This window comes from Ipomoea nil, unplaced genomic scaffold (genome assembly GCF_001879475.1).
Source record: "Ipomoea nil cultivar Tokyo-kokei standard unplaced genomic scaffold, Asagao_1.1 scaffold0261, whole genome shotgun sequence".
Classification (NCBI taxonomy): Eukaryota; Viridiplantae; Streptophyta; class Magnoliopsida; order Solanales; family Convolvulaceae; genus Ipomoea; species Ipomoea nil.
Window position 1 is genome coordinate 390,330 of NW_017616689.1, and position 21,177 is coordinate 411,506.

The 21,177-nt window shown below is 39.6% G+C and overlaps 2 protein-coding genes across 2 annotated transcripts; one reads left to right on the forward strand and one right to left on the reverse strand.

Annotated features, from left to right (window-relative positions):
* Positions 1-3,749: 3,749 nt before the first annotated feature.
* LOC109147507 (zinc finger BED domain-containing protein RICESLEEPER 2-like) lies at positions 3,750-7,670 on the reverse strand. Its single transcript, XM_019295115.1, has 3 exons — positions 5,870-7,670; positions 5,722-5,780; positions 3,750-3,863 (listed from the first exon to the last, which is right to left on the reverse strand). The coding sequence occupies exons 1-3, from the start codon at positions 7,668-7,670 to the stop codon at positions 3,750-3,752; spliced, it is 1,974 nt and encodes a 657-aa protein (XP_019150660.1).
* A 9,762-nt stretch (positions 7,671-17,432) lies between these two features.
* LOC109147236 lies at positions 17,433-20,961 on the forward strand. The gene is made up of 3 exons (XM_019294871.1): positions 17,433-17,577; positions 18,764-19,003; positions 20,711-20,961. The coding sequence occupies exons 1-3, from the start codon at positions 17,560-17,562 to the stop codon at positions 20,756-20,758; spliced, it is 306 nt and encodes a 101-aa protein (XP_019150416.1). The 5' UTR covers positions 17,433-17,559; the 3' UTR covers positions 20,759-20,961.
* Positions 20,962-21,177: the final 216 nt, after the last annotated feature.

Genomic DNA, 21,177 nt, shown 5'->3' on the forward strand with positions numbered 1-21,177 from the left:
ATGTAAGTTTAATCTTGATTTTCCTTGAATGTATATGAATTTTTATAAAAATTGTACTAATTCTTTAAATTTTTGCAGGATCAAATTGCATTGCAACGGGAGGTATTAACACAAAATGGAGAAGAAGTAGATGAGAGTGTACTATGATGCAGTTGGCGGACATGATAAAAAAAGAAGAGTTTATGGACTTGGCTCATATGGTACATTCATTCGTACTCCAATAAATGCTAACACATCGGACAATATAGAATCAACCTCGCAGCCATCAGAGAATGTTAATTCTGCTAAGGTCCTCGATGAGATTGAGAATTTGAAGGCTTCTATGGTTCTTATGCAGCAAAAATTAAATGCTCTTCAGAGTGAGAGAGCTGGTACTTCATCATCACCCTCATCACGACCGAATTCACCTTGATTTAATTTTTCTTTTATGAATTACTATATTGTTGTTTATACATTTATTTGGTATTTGGGTACAACATATTATATTGTATTTTAGTTTGGACATTAACATTTTAAATACAAATATTAGAATTTTAACAAAATAATAATAATTACAAAATATTAAAATAAGAATTTAGCAAAATTGCGATGAAATATAATTTTAGCGATGGAATATTTATTGTAATTATGGCGACGAAAAGATTTTTGTCATCCAAAACGCGACGAAATCACGACAGTGATTAGTTATGTTATTATTTTACGACGAAATTTTGTAACGGAAAACAAATTTTGCGACGGAAAATATAGCGATGGAATTGCTACAGAAATTTGTTCTGTCGTTTTCTTACGACGAATTTGTGCGACGGAAGACAAAATTTGCAACGGAAAATTTTGCGACGGAATAGCGACGACAATTTGTTTCGTCATTTTTCTACGACGAAATTTTATGACAGAAAAAAAAAAAATTTGCAACGGAAATGTTAGCGACGGATTCGCGACAATAATTATTTCCGTCGTTATCTTTCACAACAAAAATATGCAACGGAATATGAGTTTTGCGACGGATTATTTTATCACGCAATGGCGACAGAAAGAAACATTTCCGTTGCCAAAATCGCGACGGAATGACTTACGTCGCCTACTTCACGACGAACAATTCCGTCACTATTTTCCGTCGCCATCGTTCGCGACGGATTATTTCCGTCACGAATTGAAATACGACAAGCCTTGAGACTACGGAATGGATTCCGTCGCGAAAATGACAAATTCTGTCGCAAAACGTGATTTGCGACGGAATTTCAGGAACAAGGGAACTCCTTACAAGGCTCAAGGTAAGACTCTGACTTTGGGGTTGACTAGTCAATTACTAGTCCCCAACTAATAAATTTCAGGAATTTAAGGAATTATATTACAAATTGAAATAGGATTAATTACTTAATTAATCCCTTAATTGAATTTGGATTTCGGGGTGTCACGTCCTCTCCCCCTTCAAAGAAGCTTCGTCCCCGAAGCTTGGGTACGATAAATTAAAAGCAAATGATGATAGGAAACAACATTGTGATAAGAGGTTCAAGAACAAACTCTTTTGGTCAAAACTCAAAAGAATCCACAAGAATTTCAAAGCAAGAAAGTAGGCATGTCAATTCAAGGATTGGCAAGAGTTTAACAAACGGATAAATTGAGCATCAAGAACTCTAGCCTCAACACAAACACCGACTTCTAGCCAACCGCTAAGAACTAAACAACCAACACCAACTACTACTAAGCTAAACAACAAAGCAACAAGCAAGAACAAGCTTTAAAAGCCAACAACAACTAAGCGGTAACAACGACTAGGAAGAAAACAACAACAAAGAAAAGACAACCGAGATTACCACAACACAAGCTAGAACGCCTCACTCTCCGACTCCTCGGCCTCCTCAGACTCTTCTTCATCTTCTCCTCTGCGGCTCGAGCTGGCTTCGATCTGTTCTAGCCTCTGGTGCACTGCGACAAACTGCGCCTTCATGAAAGCGAAGCCTTCTTCGATCATACGATTCTGTTGACGAAGCAAGGTGACAACGCGCTCCTCATGTGCCATGGAGTTGTGCTCCCTCTTGGTGCGAGCTTCCTTCCTTCTTCGATTTTCCTCACTTTCAGAATCACTTTCTTCGGCCTCGGCAGCTTCCGGTGCTTCCACTTCCTCTTCGCGGCCTGCTTCACCTTCATCTTCTTCATCACCACCCAAACTCTGGACTACGAGGCTCAACTTCCCGGCATGAATCCCAAGCTCTGTTGCCAACTCGGCCTTTTCTTCAGGTAAGGGAACAAGGGAACTCCCTATAAAGCTTAAGGTACAACTTTGACTTTGGGGTTGACTAGTCAATTACTAGTCCCCGACTATTGAATTTTCAGGATTTTTTTGAATTAAACCATTAATTGAAATAGGGTTAATTACTCAATTAATCCCTTAATTGAATTTGGATTTCGGGGTGTCACATCCTCTCCCCCTTCAAAGAAGCTTCGTCCCCGAAGCTTGGGTACGACGAATTAGAACATGCGGTGATAGGAAACAACATTGTGACAAGAGGTTCAAGAACAAACTCTTTTGGTCAAAATTCAAGAGGATTCACAAGAAATTCAAAGCAAGAAAGAAGGCATTTCAAATCAAGGATTGGCAAGAGTTTAAGCAAACGGATAAATTGAGCATAACGAACTCTAATCCCAACACAAACATCAACTTCTAAACAACAACTAAGAACTAAGCAACTAACTCCAAAGACCAACTACGAAGCTAACTAAGCAACAAAACAACAAGCAAAGACAAGCATACAAAGCAAGCAACAATTAAACGGTAACAACGGCTAGGAAGATAACAACAACCAAAAGAAGAGCAAACAAAGATGGCCTCAGCTCCACTCTAGAAGGACTCGCTCTCCGACTCCTCAGACTCCTCTTCATCTTCTCCTCTTCGGCTTGAACTGGCTTCGATCTGATCTAACCTCTGGTCCACTGCGCCAAACTGCGCCTTCATGAACGCGAAGCCTTCTGCGATCATACTATTCTGTTGACGAAGCAAGGTGACAACGCGCTCCTCATGCGACATGGCATCATGCTCCCTCTTGGTGCGAGCTTCTTTCCTTCTTCGATTTTCCTCACTATCAGAATCACTTTCTTCGGCTTCGGCAGCTTCTGGTGCTTCCACTTCTTCTTCTTGGCCTGCTTCATCCTCAACTTCTTCGTCACCACCCAAACTCTGGACTGCGAGGCTCAACTTCCCGGCATGAATCCCAAGCTCTGTTGCCAACTCGACCCTTTCTTCAGGTGCTTTCCTTGCCACTTCTTCAAGCGTGATGTACTCACTATCATCCAGCTGAAACAAATTACAACACCAACTTTCCCACGGCGTTTGGAAGACAACCATCCACGCTTTGGCATCCAACACCAACTTTCCCACGGCCTTTGGAAGACAACCATCCACGCTTACACCCTTCCTAACCAAAATCCAGCTCAACACCATCCCATACGGTAGACTTTTCCGGTTATGATCACGACAGAAAACCATATGTTGCAACATCAAAGCTAGCAGATTGAACTTAACCATATTCTTGAGACAGAAGGCAAAGGTGCACTCCAACTTTCCCAACAACTTACTTTTATTGTTATTGGATAACAAGCAATCCGATACCAACATAACCAAAATTCGTTGCTCCGCGGACAACCACTTTTTCTCCGGCCTTGAAGCTTGAGTAAAACCACTCGTACGGCCCAACAAATAGCTCAAATAGTCCCGGTACCCCATGGCATCTGTACTAATCCATGAATGACCACTATACAGAGCAACTCCTGAAGCAGATAAACTCAAAAGCTGAGCCCAGCCTCTTTTCAGATAGCACAATCTTCACACCTCTCACTTTGGAAGTGACCTCAAGCTTATCGCCCTCCTTTGTCACAACCATGTGACGATAAAATTCCTTAACCAAACTCGGGTAAGTCTCGGCCCTTATGGCGAGAAACCCATCCAACAAACCTTGGAATCTAAGCATATCCAACAAAGAATTAGGAAAAGATTCCGGATCAAAAGCTTTACCTTCAAGAACAAGGTAATGGGCATCTACCCATTCCGCTTTCCTAGCCAAACTTGAACTTCTAGGCATGGTAGGAGATGACCCAAAGCTCAACAAACAAAGCCCACAGCTCTTCCTCTTCTTCTCCCTCTTCTCGCTGCTCTTCTCTCTCTCTCTCTCTCTCGCGGCTCTCTCTCTCTCTCTCTCTCTCTCGGCGATGCAGCTCCGGCGGGCGGCGGACGGCAAGGCGGTAGCGGGTGGCTGCTATGCCGGCGGTGGGGTGGCGGGTTGCAGGTGGTGCCGACGGGTGGAAGGGTTTTGGGTGATTCACGGGTAGAAAAGAAGGAGAAAGGAAAATTTAGGAATTAGGGATTTTGGGGAAAAGATGATTTAATTTGGGAATTTGGGTAAAGTGGAAATTTATGGTTTAAATGGAATTAAGATTGGGTAAGTTCCAAGAAAGATAATTAGTTCAAGTTGTTTAGAGGTTGGGTTAACAAAGAATGGGCTTGGGTTTGAAACTTAATGGTTATAAGTAGAACATTTTGCTTGGGGTTTTTAGGCTACACAAGATAGGATTTTTGTATGGGTTTTCTATTTTCAATTTCAAGGAAAACTTGGGAAATTTAGAGGGTTCTCACAGGTAGGAGTGTGCATTCGGACGGTTCGGACGGATCGGGTGAGAGATAGGTGCATCCGATCGGATTTCGGTTTTGTATTTTGACTACCCTATCCGTTTAAAAATGTTGACTTATCTGGTCGGTTATATCCTAGTTCGGTTTTGGTCGGGTCGGTCGGATATCCGAAATTATTTCGGATATTAACAATTGTTGAAATCAAATCAAAAATTCATAAATTAAAATCAAAAGCAAAATAATTAAGTAATTGAAAGTCTGAAATACTGAATAATACTGAATAAATAAGTAAATAATTAATAGAATGATTGTGTAATAGACTAATACCAGTAATACTAAGTTACTAAGTTAGTAATTAGTATTACTAAGTAGTCTATTAACTAACATTAAGAGTCTTAACTCTTAAGTGGCTAAGAGTCTAAGAGACTAAGACTCCAAAAAAACTACAGAAGTACCACAAATTTACATACAACTTACTACATACAAATTTACATAACTGTTTAAACTTTAAACCGAAGCACCACAAACAAATTCACCCAAAATCAGCAACTCAGCATTCAGCAACTCCTAGACTTTTAGAATTCAGACAATTAGAGTAGTTATTCTTCTTCCTGTGAATTGTGGCAAGTTAGTGTAGATAATTAGTACACAAGCAAGTAAACAAGTAAAGCAACTGAGCAAGCATTAGAAAATGAAAAACAGAGAAGGGATTATATAAATATTGGCTCAGTAAGCATATTTTACATATCATTTGGATTAAGGGCCTATTGCTTCAATATACCTTAAGTATAGAGCAACTGACCAACTTAATCCTTTCCTTTTCAGATTGAAGGTGGAAGCTTCATCATTGCCAAACTTGCCAACTTAAAGTGAACAGACATAATAAAATAGTCCATACATTACCAAATGCCCAAGGTACATGAGGCAGCAACTTAGTACAAGTTACCAGGCCTTCATACTTACAGAGTTACAGAGTTTGAGACTTACAGATGTCCAATGGGCTCAAAAAATAGCAAGTGAGATTAGATTGCAATTTAGTTAAACAGTCAAATACTGTAAAAGATTGCAATAAAATCAAGTAATGTAAATAATAACATTACAGGAATTGTAGCAAGTGTAGAACCAAGAGACCTCCCACTTCCACCATCACCACTTAACTCTGCAAAATAAACAAGAAAAGTATTAACAATTTAAGCAATTTAAAATATAAGTATAAAGGATTATAATGTTCAAACTAAAAAGTCATACCTTTTTCAAACCTCTCCAACTCTTCCAGATTCTCCTCAATACATAAAGGAGTATTTTGCTTTCTAAGCCAATCTTGTTTACACACCAATGCTTCCACAATTTTTGGAGTTAAAGAACTCCTAAAAGGATCCAATACTCTTCCAGAAGTACTGAAGGCAGATTCTGAGGCTACAGTGGAGATTGGAATGGCTAGGACATCCCTAGCAAGCTTAGACAGAACTGGAAACCTAGCAGAGTTGATCTTCCACCATCCAAGTATATCAAAAGATTCTTCCTCTTCAACTATTCCCTCACTCAAGTACATATCCAACTCAGTTTGTTTCTTACCCCCAGACTCCAATCTTTGCTTTTTAATTTGGGACTTCAGAAAATGTTGTGGCTTCCCAACAGAAACAGAAGAGGCAGATGTAAGCTGTACAGACACAGGCACAGAAGGGACAGGCACAGAAGGGACAGAAGAAGAGGCAGATGTAGAATAATCATCAAATAACTCAGCAAGACCAGCAACTACTTTGTCATAGAATGTTTGACCCTTTTCCTCACCATACATATGATTAAACTGAGTAGGCATATACTCTAACTTGTCTCTAGGGTCTAGAATGTTTGCAAAAAATATCATTAGATTCATTTTTTCCACATCACCCCAATACTTCTCAAATTTTGCCTTCATATTTTTCCCCATCACACCAACTGGCCCACCAACTTCCACCATGCCTTTCAATAGGCAGTACAGACCAGAAATCTCAGTAAAGAAAGTGTTTGAGGTGACATATAAAGAACCAGAAATTCTAATGGTCATGTCATAAAAACACTTCAGTAACTGAACCAGACTGCCAACAGATTCCCAGTCCATAAAATCAGGAATTGAATTACCCAAATCAGACTTAAAAGAGCAATCAGACTCCAAAGATTCAAACACTTTTTGGTAAGTTAATGCAGACTGTAACATTAAATAGGTAGAGTTCCATCTGGTTGGAACATCTAAACACAAAGAAGACCTTTGTTCAATACTCAACCAATCAGCCAAATCCCTGAACTTCTTGAGTCTAGCAGGAGAGTTTCTAACATATCTAACCACCTCCCTAACCTTCTTAACTGAACTATCACAATCCTTAAGACCATCTTGAACTACTAGGTTTAAGATATGGGCAATACATCTTATGTGAAGATACTTTGTCCTCACAGTAGATGATCCCCAAGACAGCATTTTTTTCTTCAGAAAAACCATAGCAGTGTCATTTGATGAGGCATTATCAACAGTCACAGAAAACACATCTCTAAGCCCCCACTCACGCAAACAATTTTCTAGGGCTTTGGCTAGATATTCACCTTTGTGAGAAGTAACAGGGACAAATGCAAGGATTTTCTTATGAAGCTTCCACGCAGAATCAATGAAATGGGCAGTAACTACCATGTAGTTAATTCTTTGGATGGATGTCCAAGAATCTGTAGTGATACTAACTCTATGACTGCTTCCCCTTAAAAATTGCTTCAATTTCAATCTCTCCTCATCATAGACAACTAGGATGTCCCTACTTATAGTCCACCTGGATGGAACTATAAACCTAGGGCAAGCAATAGCTATGAACCTCCTGAAACCTATTCCCTCCACAAACCTAAAGGGCAATTCATCTATGATTATCATTTCAACCAAGGCCCTCCTTATTGACTCTTGATTAAAAACCCAAGTCCCTATTTCTCCTACAGTAGGCTGACCATCTGTAACTGATGTAACAGCCTGAAATGTTAATAGGGACTGCCTAGTTTCCTTGGAGTGAGGATTTTTCAAACAGCTAAACATGTGATTTCTTAAGGAAGAAGTCCCATGTTTTTTTGTCTCACAGTGGTAAATTTTGGCACAATAAATGCATTTGCCTTTTACAACCACATTATTAGTGTCCTTTATTGCCTCAAAATGATCCCACACTGGTGATCTGGAAGCAACCTATTTCCTCTTCTTGGCTGGAACAGCAGTAGGAGGTTGCTCATTCTGTTGATTCTCAACAGTTTGGGCTTCCACCCCTGAAGGTCCATCAATTGAGGAGCTGGGAGGTTGACTACCAGGAGTACCAGGCATACTGATATTATCCATCTAAAAATGGTGAACTATCAGTACACACAACAGGATTCAAAAGCGTTCCAGAATCAGACACATTTTGTGTCATCATTAAACAGGAATGCATAATTAATTAAAGGGCATTATTCAATACAAAATTACAAATATACAAATACAATTAAGGGAATACATCCATAAACTTACAAAGAAATCCAGATTTAGGGATATATTTAAAATATCCAGATCAGAGACTGTTATAACATAAAAACAGCTCATTTCATCAACATCATTAACTGAATTTCTAAGGGGCTTCCACCAATTAAAGCCTTTAAGAGACATTATAAGTTTATAACACTCAAATTAAACAGACTCTTATTAGTTAAAACAGTCAGTGCTTCCACCACAAGGGACAAGGGACAAGTGATATACATTCTGAAACTTCTCAACAGATTGACTTAATCACAGTCCACAATTCAAAGAATCATAGAAACCATAATCAAGTATCATAACATCACAAACAAGGGACAAGGGACAAGTGATATACAATCTGGAACTTCTCAACAGATTGACTTAATCACAGTCCACAATTCAGAGAATCATAGAAACCATAATCAAGTATCATAACATCACAAACAAGGGACAAGGGACAAGTGATATACAATCTGGAACTTCTCAACAGATTGACTTAATAACAGTCCACAATTCAAAGAATCATAGAAATCATAATCAGACACAGTCAGTGCTTCCACCAGAAATCCATAATGTCACACAACATATCACACATTTACAGATTCTGAAATCAAGTTTATAACACTGGGGTTTTCATTAAAAGTCAGTGCTTCCACCACATTATCACAGAGACACAAAATAGATCACAAATTCGCAATAAACTCAGAGCAATATGCCACTAACTTTAAGAAATAACTTTTACAAAACTAGGGTTTGCAGTAACAACTAACAAAGTCAGTGCTTCCACTACAATATCATAGAGACCACATAATACATCACAATAAATTTAAGAATAGGGTCAGCGAGTTACTTCTTTTCTCACAAATACCCCGGAGAACGAGGGTTTCAGGCCTTCAGTTTACTGGAAGTCGACGTCTCGACGACACCAGTAGTCCACCACAGCACCACGTCCACGACCACCACAGCACCACTACACCAGTCAAGGCCTCAGGGCTTCCACCAGTGACCAACCGGACTATAACAGAACCAACCGGACAAGGAGAGTATAGACTACAAAGAAGGTAGTCTTTGTCTAGTACAGAAGAGACTAGAGAGAACTGAGGAGTGAGGACTAAAATCGCAAGGTGCGACTGTGCAGAGAACCAGAGAGAACTGAGAGTCTCAGAGAATGAGAGAAGAGAAGCTCTCGTCTGGAAACCCTAGCAAGAGAAGGGAATCAAGAGACTGACTGCGCAAGTGTGGAGTTAAGAGTAACAACATATATATGTACTAAGCCTAAACGACGTCGTATTGCTATCTACATACGCAACCCTAGCTTTTATCGGATATTCGGACGGGTCGGGTGCATTTTTAACCCACCCTACCCGAACTCCGTAAACCGACGTCGTTTTAGGCGTCGGTTCGGTTTTGCGACTCGGGTATCGGTTCGGTTCGGTTGGTCTAGTTCGGTTCGCGGTTCGGCCGGTTTTTTCGGTTTCTTCGGATTCTGCTCAGCCCTACTCACAGGAAAGATTACAAGAATTACCAATTACAAGGATTGTAGAATTAACCCAAGCACGATGCATTCCAAAGATGGATAGCTAACTCCACAACGAAACTTATCCACAAAACTAAGGAGGTCACTTAACAAGAAGAATTGCCACGTAACTCCAAAAGAATCACTACCAAAGGAAAGCATGCCAGGGATTGCCAAGTAACTCAAATAGACAACGACGAAACACAGGATAACACTCAAGACAACAAAGAACACGATACTCACGAAAAACAAGGGTAGGCTAGGAAAGGATTACCTGCCAGCTCCTCCTCCACCAAACCCTCGGACTCTGCCTGTGAACGCCCCATCACAAAGACTCTCCCAGACGGCCTAGCTCCAGCTGCTCCACGACCCGAACTAGCTCCCGATGCTCCTCCGGCTCCCGGGGGTGGTGGCAACGCCCGCTGATTGGCTTGCTGGGGGCACTCCGCAACCTTGTGACGTCTACCACCACAATGAAAACATCGCAACGCGAAGCCGCTGCAGTTCTGACCAGCATGCAACTTCCCACACCTATGACAAGGAGGTGTCTTGACTTGATTCCCTTGCTCCATCCGGTTAGGTCCTTGAGATGAGGATGACACGTTCATGTTCTGAAAACTCGGTCGTAGCTTCTTGAAGGTGGAAGAACTCCCGCTCTCGGTCCTTTTCCTTGCTTGCTCATAAGATCCCCGCTGAAGCTGCTGAACGCGATACAGGTCCGCGGCACTCAGATACGCATCCTTAAGAGAACTTGGCCTACTCACCGTCAACGCTTTTCGTGCCTCATAATTCAAACCAGCAACGAATCTCTCGACCTTAGCAAGCTCCGTAGGCACAAGCAACCGAGCAAAGCGCGCCAACTCCAAAAACTTCTTGTGGTACTCGACCATAGACAGGGATCCTTGCCGCAGGTGAAGGAACTCATCAAACATGGCGGCTCGCACGTGCGCCGGGTAAAATCTCTCGTGCATCCTATCTTTAAGCGCGGACCAACCAAACTCAGGCTCTTCAAGGAAGGTCGGACCCTCATGGACCCACCACAGATCAACTTCTTGGCAGAAATAGAACGTTGCCAGTTCTACCCTTCTCTCCTCGGGACAACCCACAACCGCGAAGATCTTGTCGAACACACTCATCCATTCCTCCAAAACTACCGGATCTTCTTCACCCGCGAAGGTCGGCGACCTATGACCTGACACCAAACGGCCCATATCCCGGTGCCCAGCAGGTTGAGGAGGTGGCACGGGGTGGTTGTTGTTCAGCAAAGCCTCGCTAAGCGTCTGCTTCGGCTGTGTTAGCTGCTGGAGGTTCTGAGCGAGCTGCTCGTTCGTCGGGGTCACCAGGGTACGCGCTCGGGGACGAGGAGGCATCGCAAACTTCTACAACAACAACACGGCTACCAAAAGATAGCAAACAAGCAAAGAACAAAAAGAAACACTCAGCTCACCGCGCAACCTAGAGTCCTAAGCCTAACACTTAGATTCTTAAGGTCGCTTAAATGTCTCAAACCACACTTAGCCACTTAGAAAGTCTAGACTTTAACATCCTAGGCTCAAACCTAGGCTCTGATACCAACTTTAACACCCCCTAAAAACGTGCCAGTTTAAAACCTTAAACATGCAGATAACTAAACCAAACAACCAACACAGCGGAAGACTGAAAGATAGATAGATATAAATAAACTGGAATACGGGGTGCTATGCCACGTTCACCAAAGGGATGAACGCACAGGCAAGATCAACAATGTTTAAATCTAAACCAAATATCTCATTGTTCTACATCTAAGCTGGTTCACGGGTCACAAAACGTATGGGAGAGGCTACACTAGCAAGCACTAGACCGCGCACTCGTCTAGACATCACCTGAAAGAATACAATAAACATGGGACGACGCCCGGTCAGCGAATAATGCTGGTAACCCACCAATACATGTGAAATAACATACATAGATAAGATATACATTTGTAAAGCCATTTTCGAAACAAAATACATATATATATAAGTGCAAAACCAAGAGTAATCGTCAACACAAGACTTAACACTCTCAACAAGAACACGGGAACACATCCCAAGACCACAAGGACAACAACAACTCAAAAGGATAAAGACAAGACCAACGGCAACACATGCCTTTGTGACTACACACGTCACAAGAAGAGAACTCACAACAACGGCTACACAAGCCCTCGTGACATCACCCATCACGAGTTGATATGCCTTCCTTATGCCCGGTTCCAACCTTATGGCTACCCCCAACCTTATATCTAGTTCCAACCTTTACCTCCAAGACCCCTGTACACTAAGTCCAACCTTTTCCCTCCGAGGACCGTCGTCCCCTATCCAACAGATCTCCAACAGAACCACCGTTTCATAGTACACGAGGGTACCGATCACACACACGGCAACACATGCCACCAAGAAATACGTGAACCTTACACAAAGGTCACAACTCCATAATCACGTCATGGCCACCACGAGGACCACTACAATACCTTGGTGACTAGTGTCCCATACCACTAATCATGCAATACAGGTAAAGCCACACACACATCACACCTCAACAGGAATCAATCAACGGATCACAACGAAGATATGAAACCATACTCAACCAAGGAATGGATCACAGTCCAACAACTACAAAGATGAATAACACAAGTTATCATCAACCAATAGGAAGGTACAAACAACACACACGCTAGCATTTAAACACCGAACTAGCATGCTTATCAAACGGGTAAACCAAAGGTAGTTCCGAAGAACACACAAGACTCATCACGGTTCAACGAAACACAATGTTGAACACTTAGCACGATTCACGACACCAAAACCTACAAGGATTCCTACCATATAGTTCTAGACATACGAAACATCAAGAAGACGCTCAAATAGTTCCACAAAAGAACATCGGGAAGTCAAAAGACCAAATACCGAGTCAAAAGAATCACGGGGAACAAATCCCCCAACATCCACAACAGGTACCCCGCGGGTGGGCCCACGGGTAAGCCCCTACCCGTGGTCCTGCCCGCGGGTACAAGCCTTTCCACAATATGTACCCCGCGGGTGGGCGGCGGGTGGGCCTCCTACCCGTCGTTCCGCCCGCGGGTACACCCCTGTACCTCAACAAAACACTTCGCGGATTTTCATCTCCAAACTCAAATTTAAGTCCAAAACATGCCAAAACTCACCAAATACAACAAAATGACTTGAATCAAAGGAATAGCCAAGTAATGGCATACAAGAACCCTAAACACAAGCTCTAGATATGAATTTTCACAAGACAATGCATAAACACTCACATTTCATAGCAAAACACATGTAGAATCCAAGAAATATTCATATAGGTAAGCAAAATAGATTTTGTAGAGCATGGGTTACCTCTTGAAGATTAAAGACTTCCCTTTACACTTCAACAAGCTCCTCACAAAGCTCACCTTCCAAACCCACTTCAAGAACATACCAAAAGATCATAAAGATCCTATCTTTAAGAAAAGACACCTTAGATAATACTAAAAACACAAGATGAACTTAGATCTTACCCTCCTAGATGCCCAAATATATGAAAGGTTGAATCTTGGAAGCAACTCTTGAAGTTTTGGTAAGGCTTCAATCTTGGCTTGGAAGGAAAGCTATCTACCTTTTTAGAGAGAAGTTAGAGCTAGATTTTTAGAAAGTGTAAGGAAAGAATGAAGGTGGTCTACTAGGTTAGGTTACAATACTAACACCAAGTGAAAGGTCAAGAATACCCTTACTAACATAAGGAAATGTAAGGGAACAAGGGAACTCCCTATAAAGCTTAAGGTACAACATTGACTTTGGGGTTGACTAGTCAATTACTAGTCCCCAACTATTGAATTTTCAGGATTTTTAGGAATTAAACCATTAATTGAAATATGGTTAATTACTCAATTAATCCCTTAATTGAATTTGGATTTCGGGGTGTCACATACCAAATGTAACGAGAGTAGTCATCAACAAAAATAACGAAATAACAATAACCATTAGTAGAAAGAATGGGAGCAGGTCCCCAAATGTCTATGTAAATTAAATCAAGGACACACGAACTAGAGGACTCAACACGTGGTAAGGGAAAACATGCAGATTTCTCTAACTGACAAGCATTACATAGACCTGAAGTACAACGAATATTATTTCTAGACCCACTAACCGAACAACCAGAAAGAATTTGACTGAGAACCCGTTGATGAGGATTACCAAGACGATCATGCCAAACAGACGCTGAGGCTCTAGCCGAAAGAAACGCAGTAGGAGACGAACTCGGAATGGGAAGCTTGTAAAGCCCTCCAGAACTATTGCCCCGTAGAAGGGTTTCCTTGGTGTTGATATCCTTCACAACAAAAAAAAGATGGGTGAAACTCAAAGAACACCTTTTTATCTGATGCAAATTTTTGAACGGATAATAGAGATGTAGACAAACTAGGAACATGAAGGATATTAGACAATTGAAAAGATCTAGAGGGGGAATTAAAGGTAGCATGACCAATATGACTAATAGGTAATCACATACCATCGCCGACACGTAACGTGTCATTACCATTATACTCTTCTAAGAAGGAGAGACCTTGAGGATCCGAAGGAGATTCTTGATATATGATGTTGGCCTGAGGATCCTTGGCATACCGAAGATGGCATGTGACAGCAGTATGACCCAACACGTGATAAAGTTGACACTTGGGTTGCCAATTGCCCGTTGCATCTGCCACCACCTCGGCCGCCACCACCGTGCGGCTAGTCGGTTTGGCCGCTGTTTTGGCCATTGTTCTGGCCAGAACCACAGCCTCCGTTATTACGACCTGAGCCGCGACCTTTCTGTCCTCCTCTTTGCGCCGTGAAAGCAGTCGGCGAGCCACCTCCGGGACCACCGTGCAACATGAATTCCTCCGCGCCCAAGAGATCCGCAAGCCCTTGGAGCGTAACAGGCTGGCCGCGCACATTGAGAGACGATGCAAGCCCCCTGAACTCTGGTCGTAACCCCCGAAGAACGTAAATGTTTTGTTCTTCAAGTGTCATAGGTCGGCCGACGAGAGATCAAAATCCTAGCCTTGCCGATGTAGTCAACCGTGGAGCAGATTCAAGCCACAGGAGCGGGAAGACGGGGCAAGTGCACTAACCACAGCAGTCCAGACAGTCCGACTGGTGCGGTGGCCGATGGCGAGGGGCATGACCTCGTAGGAAAATGATGACATCAACATGGATAATAGAGCTTGGTCCTGCCGGATCCATGCACGGTGCGCCAGACTGGGTTGCGCTGCTGCTTTGTCATCACCGTCGACGGAGAGGCTGGCCAGTGGGCATGGATTCGTTCCGTCAACGAAACCAAGAAGATCATGACCATCAAGAAATGAGACAACCTGGGCTCTCCAAAACAGGTAGTTCTTGTAGGTCAACTTAATGTTGATGAAGTGGGGAGCGGTGGATAAAGAATTAACCATCAATGTAGCGGAAGAGAGAGGAATATTAAAGACAGTCCGTTCAGAGGAATTAAAAACCTTAGCTTAGCTGATACCATATAAGAACTGATAGAGTTGTATTGAATGGATAATATTACAATGTATTACAGATATATATAAGAATGAAGTCTCAGTGAGACTGAGATAGGAAATCATAATCAAACTCAAATACATAGAGTCCTAACACAAAGTATTTTATATTTTTCCATTCAAAAAATACTTTTATATTCTTCCATTCAAAAATATCTCTTTTGATTATACACACATATTTATGTGAGTATATTTCATTGACTACATAATAACATTGCCCATAATAAATGACTAGCTGTATTGTAAATTTTAAAAAATTAAATAGAAAACAATACTAAATTCTCCTATTGAATTTACCTCATAATATTCAACTCATGTGTGGCACTACTTGATTGAATTTTTATTTTTTTTTGATATATTTAATTATTAAGTAAATATTTTAAAATTCATTGTTGGATAAATTTATGAACGAAAATAGCATAATATGAGATGGTTTTGTATTTAATATTAAATGTATATATAATAAATATAAAGGGTCACACTTGTGTAAGACCGTCTCACAGATTTTATTCATTTGACAGGTCGAGTCAATATGCAATTGTAGTACTTATACTAGCAAATGTAATACTAAATATTATTCCTCTCTCCATTTTATCTGTCCTACTTAATATTCATTGGTCAAACCAACTCTTTCTTTTTTGTTTATTTTCTTTAGTATTTTTACTTATTTTTAAATTTAATTTTTGTGTCTAATAGTATTTTTAGTGTGGTTTATAAATATTTAAGTTTTGTATATTAATACTAAACTTAATATTATGAAAAATTGGATTAAAACTAACTTCAGTCAAGCCTCATTAAGGACCAGACACATAAAATGAGACGGAGGGAGTACATTTCATCTTGACCCGACCCGTCTCACAGACAAAGATCCATGAGACATTCTCACACAAGCTTTTACCTAAATGTTAATATTTTTTAAAATATTGCTTCAGTGGATAGTTTTGAAATGAAGTTATAAATGTTATTATATTGTATTTATAGAAAGGAATAATTGCCAACTACCATGTAGTTTGATAGCATCTCGGTTACCATTTCAAATGGGTGGTTATAGATTCGAACTCCGGTGGTAGGGCTTAGATTCTTCGAGCTAGAAATATTTGAGAAAGTATAATTTATATACAACATTGTAAAGAATCATGAGTATTTAAAAAAAATAGAAAAGAATAATTTTTTGGAAATTCCAATATAGTATGAAAAATCTTTTTTTTTTTTACAGATGGAATAATAAATATGCACATAGTAAATAAAAAATGGTTTCCATTCCATCTCATGCACAATTATATGTATGTGTAATGTGTTTATCACTTAATGGTAAAATCAATATAATATTGTTTACTCTTTATCTCATTTTATTTATTTATTTAGTATTTATTGGTGAAATCAAGTATTTATTATTTACTTTTTTTTCAAATGATTTATTATAAATTTAAATTTAAATGTTTGTATTTAATAGTACCTTTATATAATTTCTAAACATATAAATTTAATTCACTAATATTAAACTAAATATTATTTAAAAATAAAATTATAAATAACTTAACTCAAACCTTATTAACCAAGTAAAAAACAAATAAAATGAGATTAAAAAAATTAACTTATGTATCACTCCACGTATTTTAAAAAACTAATCTCATATATTTAACATAATTCATAAATATATAATTTTAAAGATTTTAAAGGATTAGTCAATCAGCACAGAAGTTTCCATAAATGTTATTCATACTTAGGAGCACCTATTCTAGCATATTCATACAAAATCGGAGTAGGCAGGTCGAGGTACCCACTATCCGGAGTACCCTCTCAATTGAAAAAAAAATGTATCCATTAAGTTTGGTTAGGTGAGTTTAACTAGAGTGTTATATTTACACACAAGACTATTCTTCCCGCAAGCTTTGCGGGGACTACTTTAAGATGACGGATAATCGTCTTCTTAAATAACTATATAAATAGTATTGAGTTAATATCCACTTTAATCATTGATTCTTCTCGAATTGGTCATAAAATACTTTTTTCAAATTTCTATACTACCTATAAACCAATTGACGAAAACGAGAAGGAAAGTGATTAGTGAGAATAGTGGCCAAAGAAAACGCGTTCACACAGCTAGCACCGAGCTTTGTAGAAGAAAAAGCATGCCAATTTGGCAGAGCCAGTGTAGCAGCAGCAGCAAAAGAAAGAAAGGCCACATAAATACACCACCACCGCATCATTTCCGTATTTAACACGTAAGCAGAGGTCGTATCTCCTCCCTTCACATATCATCTCTCCTCTCTCTATATATATGCACACACATCTTTCTCATCTATCCGATTTCTTGATTGATATTGTCCGACTTGTTTGTTTTTCTTGTACCCATATAGAAAACCACACAGATGGAGGGCCAAAAGGAGGTAAAATTTCTGTGCCCTTTTCTTGTTCCAACTTCTTCTTCCTCCTCTTTTCCCTGGCTTGTGATGGTTCTTGATTTCTTCAAGTTCTGTGAAGTTTTACAAGCAAAAGCTGGTTTGGTTTGCCTATCAGCCTCTTAAAGAATTTGTTTTTATACATGATTTCATGGTTTTTTTTTTTTTTTTTTTTTGAGATTTGGGTTCTGCTTTCCCCTTTGTTTTGGTATATATTCATTTATTCAGTGGTTTTGGTTTCTGGGTTGGGGGCTGATTTTGGTATTAATTCTTGAAATTGTTGTAAAAAGTTATCCCCTTGTGTTTGTGGACTGGACTGTTTGGCAGGCAGTCAGCCAGGCAGCTGTGTACAACTTCCATGGCTGCTGCTGAAGTGGTGAGACATTTTTTGTGAAGTTGTGGTCATAGTTTAATAGTGTATTCAATCATTATGTTCAAACTTCAAAGGGCTTTTTGTCAAAGGCCTTAAAAGTCTTCTGATTTTCTTCTTTAATTTTTCCCTGTTTGGAGGCTTGGAGCATTAATTTTCTTCCTTTGTTGGGACATAATGATCACCTACCCTCACAGCCAAAATCAGTAAAAATAATAATAATAACTACTTTTCACTTTTCTAATTTTCTTGTACGGATTAATTTCTTTCTAAACTTGGTGTAGTAGAGAACATAGAATCATGTGTGTATATTCCTTGTTTCTTTCTTTGTTTGCAAGCTAATTTTTCATTCTAAAATCTGCACTTCTGGGTCAAAACATAGAATCAATCTGTGACTGCACAATCAGTTTCTGGTTTCTTTTCTTGATATCTAAATTTTCTGCATATAATGTTTGATAAAATAGGAAGAACAACACTTAATAAATAAAGTAAGTATTTTGAGATTAATTCAGTGCTTGTGTACAATGAATGGATGATGGTTGGATTATGTAGAAGATCTTGACTTATGCAAATAATAAGTTGTATTTGAATCTTGGAATACTACTAGTACAAGAATCTTGGAAAACTTGGAAAATTTAAATTAGGTGAGGATGCCAACTACTATGTAGTGTGATGGCGGTACCTCTGTAATCGTTCCAAATGGGTGGTCACAGGATCGAACCCCGGTGGAAATGATGAGTGATGGTTGGTAGTTGTAGGGTGAGTGTATATTGAATGAATGTGAATTTACTTATTACTGTGCAGAAGAATGCATCATGGCTATCTGTGCCACAGTTTGGGGACTGGGACCAAAAGGGAGCATTGCCAGATTATTCATTGGACTTCTCCAAAATCAGAGAGATGAGGAAACAGAACAAGAGGGACTTGTCGAGGGCGAGTCTCGGGAATGAGGAAGAGCTTATGTCTTCCACCGCTGGCAGTGCAAATGCAGGCCACTCGGCTCACAGCGACGACCACCATTACAATCAAAACCAGTCTCCAACTGTAAGATTCTGCTTATCTTAGCCTTTTCTTTAATTTAATCTATGATTTAGCCCTTGCATTCAGATCATAAATGCAGCAGCTTTAATGCTTTATATATATATATATATATATATATATATAATTGCCTCAGACATGTAGTTGGTAGTTTTATTATTAATAATAAAGGGAGGGGCAACACAATTATATAGTGGGATGCATGAGGGTAGGACCATGGTGACAATGCTTACTTCTTTTTCTGAGTTGGATCATGGATGGAATATAGGCTGTAAATGTGGGGTTTCCAAATCCTTTCTTCAATTGAAATCTCACATAGTTTTATTGGGAAAAGAATACCATTTTGGCCCTTCCAACTGTTTGCATTTACTCGGTTTTTGACTAAACCGTAACAATTGAATGGCTAAAATTTCACTTTTCTCCTTTTAGTCGGGTTTGGTTGCCTTCACCCACAACTGGAGAAGGCGACCAGTTGGTCTGCTTTCTCCTTCGCCGGAAAAGGCGACCAAGTTGGTCACCTTCTCCAAACGCTACCGGCAACCATTAATGGTCGCCGAAAATTGGTCGAAGGCTCATCGGAGTTGGCTGGAGGGACGCCAAAACCCTAGTGACCTACAATTACAGGTCAACAATCGGTTTCTAGACTTCAATGCTTCAAAATAACATGTTTATGAATTTAATTGCGACTTTTAAAAGTTTAAGGGCCTGATTAACTTTTTAAATAAACTTGAGGGGTCTATATAACCATTTTTCCAAATAAATATGAAATCAGGAAGAATGAGGGGACATCTACCCCTAAACAGACCAAAACCAACCAGCTAGGGGCTACGGCCAGATTTAAGTGAAACCACATGTATCAATGTAAGGCTAATAGAATAGCCAACAGACATCTGAATGTGGATAAGTACTATGTCACATGAAAAAGCTGTAAACAATTAAGTTGCATAATTGAGATGTCTGCTTCACGGGGGATGGAATGTTTATATCAACACTCAGAAAAGGATTCATGATCGGATTCTTCTTTTAGCAGAGAAACATGCAAGTATAGGCAGCGCACATGCAATAAACTTATTGTTCCAGAATTTAATATTGGCATGTTAATATAAAAATGGCAGCATGATCTGGAAATGTGACATCGCCCCTCATGTGTTTTTCACAGTTTTTGAGAACATTTAGGACCTGTTTGGTAGACTAAAATACAACCTAATTATTGGGGAGCACAATTATATTGTTTGGTTGGAGGGAATTGTGGAATCGCAATTCCTCCATTTGTGGAATTAAAATTCATAGGGCTTCCACTAAGAATTCCAATTTAGTGGTGGATGCAAAGGAAAAAAAAATGAAATTACAACATTACCCTTGATGATGATTATTATTATTATTATTATCAAGGGCATTTTAGTCTTTCTATTTAATTCCCTGAGTAACACTTGTGTGAAATCATTTCACGGGTCGTGAGACGGGTCGGATAGTTGGAGTCAAATCTTTGGTTAATGAGTCATCTTTGACCTCATTAATCAAAAAATCGACATGTCTAACAGATTGAGACCCATGAGACAGTCTCACACAAGTTTTTGCCCCAAAAATTATATTCATGTCTACCAAACAATGTAATTTAAATTCTTACTGCAAATGATTAAAGGGCATATGCATGGTAGAGGTAAATTTGCGAGTTTTTAATCTGACCAGCTGTTATGATTGTTGTTTGGACAGACGAGGAGGAGCATCTTCAGATGTTTCAACTGCTGCGTGAAGGCTTGAAAGTTGATTGTGTACCAAAAGCCATTATTATTAGAGTAATTTACCTTGTTTTAATGATGAAATGAAATCCCTTTGCTGCTTAGAAGTTGAATGTTTTCGTTAAATTCACGCTGACAGTGATGATTGATTGATTGTGCACTTTGTTCCTGTCATCATTTAGAGATGGTGCTCAAATTGTTAATAATGGTTTTTACCTGTGACTTCAAGGTTTCATTACTGCACCCCAAAAATATGTACTAATTAAATAGTAACTGATGACGAAATTAAACATCACAAATCAAAGTGATAAAATTTATTTCATTCCCACTTCCCATATACCAAACGGACAAAAGTAATACTCCGTTGTTGTTTCGTTCTCTAGGCGATGACCGCATCCCTAACAGAATAATGCCAGCACTCATAACTTTGTTTTCAATATT